This window comes from Corythoichthys intestinalis, chromosome 18, assembly GCF_030265065.1.
Source record: "Corythoichthys intestinalis isolate RoL2023-P3 chromosome 18, ASM3026506v1, whole genome shotgun sequence".
Lineage (NCBI taxonomy): Eukaryota > Metazoa > Chordata > Actinopteri > Syngnathiformes > Syngnathidae > Corythoichthys > Corythoichthys intestinalis.
This window is the reverse complement of record NC_080412.1, coordinates 38,329,690-38,335,689: the sequence shown is the minus strand read 5'-3', so window position 1 is coordinate 38,335,689 and position 6,000 is coordinate 38,329,690. Positions and strand designations below refer to the sequence as shown.

At 37.2% G+C, this 6,000-nt stretch overlaps 1 protein-coding gene across 2 annotated transcripts in view; it reads left to right on the top strand.

The window, feature by feature from the left end:
* Window positions 1-2,437: 2,437 nt before the first annotated feature.
* LOC130907091 (dixin-like) overlaps window positions 2,438-6,000 on the top strand; it is a 28,396-nt gene continuing 24,833 nt past the window's right edge. For both annotated transcript variants that reach the window (XM_057821969.1, XM_057821968.1), the window contains exons 1-2: window positions 2,438-2,698; window positions 3,337-3,466. In XM_057821969.1, coding sequence (XP_057677952.1) covers window positions 2,636-2,698; window positions 3,337-3,466 — 193 coding nt within the window. In that variant the 5' untranslated portion in view covers window positions 2,438-2,635. The remainder of the gene's footprint in view (window positions 2,699-3,336; window positions 3,467-6,000) is intronic.

Sequence of the window (6,000 nt, the reverse complement as noted above, 5' to 3'; positions counted from 1 at the left end):
AGCACAAACGTAGCACAAACGGTTGACGTAATTTTTTTTAAATATAAATTTGCGGTTGACCTCAGATTGACCTATAAAAGAATTGTAAACATCTTAAAAATTATAGCAGCACAAACAGTGGCGTGGGAAACTGGCTGCTGAGGGTGCTGCAGCACCCCCTTAGTGTTGGGGAGGGGGCAAAAAGTTTTTGAGGAGATTTTGGGTGGGGGTTAAAATGAATGAAGCATTTTGAAACAGCAGCACATTTAACTTTGGGGAATAACATGGTCACCCCCTGACACATTGCTTGCTGCCAGGTCATGTTGGATAAGGCGCTATTGGAATGAAAAGTTAATTGTTGAGAGAGGAAGGAAAAACCAATTAGCTAATTTTTCTTTAGAAAAATAGCAAAATCTTCTAAAATTCATTTCCAGATCGAAAATTAAGATGATTGTGACAGTTTATAATAGTGCCACTGCAAGGAAAAGTTAGCTGCAGAATAAGACTCTAGAGGACTTCATATAGTTTGCATTGTAGTCATATTATTGTTTGTTGTCGCTGGTGAGCTGCCACCGTGCAGAGCGCTGTTGCATATTTTTGTGCAGTTTATTTGAGTGTTGTGAAAAGTTAAACAGAGGCCTATTGGACCTTTTAGTTTTCAAATGTGTTTGTGTGTCATAGCGCCGTCTAGCTTCGGGGATTTGAATGATATAATACACGTGCGTTTTTATTTCCAATACAAAAACTCCAACACACACTGAAGGTGAAATAGAACACTGTCTTTGTAATAGCCTAGTAGTAGTACGTAAACTATCCAGCATGCGTGTGTACTGCCATTGTGCACGCATTGTATGGAGAAAAAGCACGAGCACGACAAATTTGGACCAAAACGTGTTTTCGGATGGGAAAAACAATATCAGATCCTCAGCACCCCCTGCTGTGGGTGACTTCAGGTGCCCCAGAGCACTTCGAAACTTTTTACAGCACAAACGATTGACATTATTTTTGTCTAAAGTTGTGTCTGATGGGGGGTCAACTTCACAGAGGTTATGATTGCTTATATCGGTATAAGTTTGATATCAGTATTGAATTTTTGGAGCTGGAAGATATCTGTTATCGGCATAAGCGGATTTTAAGGGGGCCCCCCTGGTGGCCGATAAGTGTCATTGCATGTAATTGACTTTCCTATGCAGTATATATAAAAGTTGTAACGCAATAAAACTGCAACAAAAATGAATGAAATGAACAAAAAATTTTAAAATTTTTTATAATGGGTAGAAATTATTTTCCAAGCACCTTAGACCGTCATTTGCTTTGCATATAATTTAAAATATATATATATATATTAGAGAAAAAATATTTTTAAAAATGATTTTTTAAAATTTGATTGAAAATATTATTTTTTTTGATTGAAGCAACTTTTTGGGGGATTGAATGATTTAGAAACAAATGTCCTAATCATAATATGGCCTAAACACAAAAAGGATTGCTTCAATCAAATCTTTTTCAATAAAAGTTTAAGTGTTCAAATGCCAATTTTTCAATCTCAAATATTTTTTCGCATTCAAAAACTTTTTCCTATGATTTATTTTTTTTCCTTTTTTTAATTGAAGTGATTTTTCTTTTTGAAAATCGATATTTGTCTTATGCAACTTATTGTTGATTGAATAAAAAAGAGAAAAATGTCCTGAATTTTATTTTTTAAAAAATGTAATAAATAAATAAATAAATAAATAAAAATTAATCGAAGAAAAAAAGGCTTTCACATGTATTTTTTATTTTTTGTTTTTTTGAGTTTGCATTCAAACACATTTTTTTTTTATTGAAGCGACTTTTTTATGGTTGAAAATATATATTTTGATTGAAGAAACTTTTTTTTGATTGAATAATAAAGACACAAATCTATCTCCATATGGCTCCGCCCAGGGGATACAATTTTTGACTGGGGTAACTACATTGGCACGACACCTGCGGGCGTACCAAATTCAATGGATGACAATCTTGGCGAAAAGTATTGCCTAAGCAGCCTGATTTGGAATTCCCTTCAAGAATGATGTGAAACAAAAAACGCTCATTGTCAACTTATTATTTTAAATATTCTTGTAAGTTAATTTTATTGCTGGCAATGCGTTTTGGGGCCATCAACATGTTGTGCCCCTCTTGCCCCAAAAGTCAAACTCCGCCTATGGTTATCGGTTAAAAAGTAATTATCGGACAACTCTAGTGTATTTGAACGTATTTTAATATCTGTTTGTTATTGTTTAGTTCTTAAAATTGGTCATTTGATATGAATGTGCTGTTCTTGATGTATTTTGTATTCATTTTACATGAAACAATTGCATTAAATTAGTGAATGATTAGGTTTTAATGTATGACCATGCTTCTTTCCGGAAGTGTTTGCTTGTTTGTTTTACTTTGAAAGCTCCAACCGGACACAGAATTGTGCGGGCAGATTGCCTCGTCTCCGGTGGCCTAACTTGACTGACGGCGGTGGTTTCCTCCTCCCGTCCATCAAATGATGTTTGACATTTGGAGGGCTACCGCTACCCGCACTGTTTAGTTAGCAAGTTGTTACGGCTCGTCCGTAACCATGTGCTTTTAGTTTAAGTAGATAGCCGGCTAGTTTGCCGGCTTCAATGGGTTTTCGACTGAAAAGATGATCGCCTCACTTTCTCGGGGAAGTTTGCTTGATGAGGTGCTGCACGGAGGCTTTAACGAGGTAATGGTAGTCGGGTTCCTGTTTAGGGTTAGCTTCAGCACACCGCAGTTGCATGTGTAATTCCGTCTTTTTGACTTGAAAAATAAGTGAAACAAACATACGCGGTGTACCCCTTTAAAGATAAAGAAAATGCTAACCTGGACGATTAACTTGGTTCGTTTTTTTCCCAAACGAGTCAATTTTAGACAACAGTAGCTGACGTCATTTTTGTGATAGTTGAATTTAAACTAAAACACAAGTCATGTACACGATAAAGCTTAAAAAGTGTACTTCGTATGAGTAAAAATGTTCTAATGTGTTGTTAATGGGGCAGGGTGTGTATCCTGGACAACGGTAGATCACGTGATTGTAACGGTAATCGTGCAAAATTTCGCCACTTAAACCTCTGAGGACTATGACGTATAACGCCTTCATATTCGTGAAAAAAATAACGTTTTGAAATTAATTCGAAAGAAGAAAAATGAATATGGAGTTGTGATGTTACTTAACCCCGCCCCCACCTCCTTTGTCCACCGGCATAATAAACAAAGGCCGTTAAGCCCTTTTCTATTCCCTTGTGTGTCCTCTTATGCACATAAGTACTATGCGTTTTATCGATTGAACTGTGACGTATGCATGTTTGTTTATTTTGAATGTAGCAGCAATTGGCCACCTACATCTCCTGGGTGAACGCCCAGCTCAAGAGGAAACCTGGGCTAAATCCCATCACTGACCTTCGGAGGGATCTGCAGGATGGAGTGGTTCTTGTTCAACTCATAGAGATTGTTGGTAAATAAATAAACAATTATTTTGATGTTCGACCAATTACTGATTATTTTGCAATTAGTCGACTACCATAATTTTCGGACTATAAGACGCACCTGACTAGATAGAAGCCTCCACCCACCAAATTTGACATGAAAACAGCATATGTTCTTAGGTAATCCACACTGGACTAGAAGCTGCAACTGTCCTCATTGTATTATGGGATATTTACACCAAAGATATTAAACAGGAACACTTTATTTGACAGTGGCATCATAAAACTTTCTTAAGATCAAATTAACCACCATGAAGCTTGGGAGCCAATTAGTTCAAAGTAGGGCTGCAGCTATCGAATATTTTAGTAATCGAGTAATCGACTGAAAATTCTATCGATTAATCGAGTAATCGGATAAAACAAATATATTTTTAGGTGAAGAGCAATTATAGATATACATGAGAAAACAAGACATTTTATCATTTTCAGTCAATCAATGTCTTTATTTTTTATGTATATTGTTGAAAACAGACAACAATTGCATCTCAGATGTAATTAGAATTAAAAAAAAAAAAAAAAGACTAGTTCACTGCTTTCACTCAAAAAAGCTTTAGATTTTAAAAAAGTATATACATATATAAAAATGTCTTTACGCTTGATAACACACATCACTTAAAAGTTAGGATTTTTTCCCACGTATTTCAATTGAATTTCTATTTGTGTCAAGCCATTTTTAAGTTCTAGTTAAGTTTTAAGTTAGTCTAAACCAGGGGTCGGCAACCTATGACACGCGTGTCAGCACTGGCACGCGAAGGGTTAACCAGTGACACGCGAGGGCATGGCAAAAAAAAAAAAAAAAAAAAAAAAATGCGTGTTATGTTTATTGTCGGTTGTATCTTTATCACTTGCTGAAGCGCCCCATCTTGTGGCCGTTTTATTTATTGGTTCTAAAACAGTAGAAGAAAAATGCAAATAGGAAGTTCTTCAAATGGGATTCAGTGTGTTACGTGGCAGCTCCACTCTCACAACTTGAGTGGCATTTGTGTTCTTTAGAGCAACGTCTGTGAGTATTTTGTTGTCAAATTGAGAATTACTCTTTATATTGTCTTTAGGTTGCATGTTTGAGGGGAAATGTGTTTGATATTTCTCATTAAGAACTACTGAATACAGGCTAATTGTGTTTGCATATATGGATGGCATTTTTGTTATTTGCAGCATTGTTGCTGATTGCATGTATTTTTTCATTGTTTTAGTTTCATAAAAAAGAAAAGCGACACATAAAGGATGACTGAAAACATCCGGAGTGTGAACCTTTTCATGTTTAGCTGTTTGGATAGCGGAAGCGAGCCCATTTACAATGTGCCTTTTTACCGGAAATTAAGGCATTTTCAGTTGCGCGCCCTGTTATTTAGGGGTTTTACGGGACCGCCCCTCTCACCCACTCTGCCTGTGGCGTTATATGCGAGCAATAATGGATTTTGAGCACACCTCCAGCTCTTCCCCAATTTCTAGACTCCTGCGCTTGTCGGATTTTTTTCCCCCTGCGCGTTTAATTCAGCCCACGCTACTAACAATTCACGAAGCCGACCAAACAGAGAGCTGGCGGAAGTACACTGTGTTACCAATTGCACTTTTTGGTAATTGCAACTCTGTACCGTAGGGTGTGGTGGTCAGGCGATTAACGTGGCTTGTTGTAGTCGATTCGCCCGGTACTTACTTCAGAGAGGTGGTGATGTGTATAAAAACACAGTGACACGTTGGATGGTATTTTGCTGGAGACTTTAATTAACAAAACTAAAACCAGCATGGGACACAGACACTTTTCGTGGCGCTCTTCGCACAACTCTCTCTCAACACCTTGTTCCCTGCCTCTCTTTTTCTTACGCTTAACTAGTAAGCTGGTCATACTGTAGGGGACAGCGGCCCCTTGGGGGTGCTGGTAACAACTGGTTGGCTGGTTACTTCCGCTTGCTCTGTGCATTATGCCTCGGGAGCGTTGTGTGTGTGTCGCACAACAAGTGTCAAACGCAACTACGAGACAAAACATGAAATTCATGGAAAACAGGGCCAGGGATCACATGAAGGTAGGCATCTTTTGTATTTGTTATATAAAATCTAAAATTGTGCATAGAATTCACTGTTAGTGAAAAAGACAAAGTAGTCGCTTGACTTTGAAGGTTAAAACAGCCCGCTCTGTACTGTGAGAGTCCTGCACTGAGAATCATGCTCTTTCCCCTTTTCTTGATGGGTTGTGTGTGTGTTATATGTTTACATAAGATGATGTCAAGTTTTGATATTTTCTACAATATACTTTTATTTTTTAGTTATTTGATAAAGAAGAATGGTAGTTGTAAGATTTCAACGTATGTTCATGTTGTTTTCTTTGGAGTAAAATTACAGCTATGTTGGATATAAAAATTCGGATGTGCGTCATTAATCTTGGTGTGGCACACTGATTGACAAGAAAATTTGAAAGTGGCACGCCACACCAAAAAGGTTGCTGACCCCTGGTCTAAACTGTAAGCCCTGATAGGATTTTGAATTTTTGCAGTGTTCAAAATAA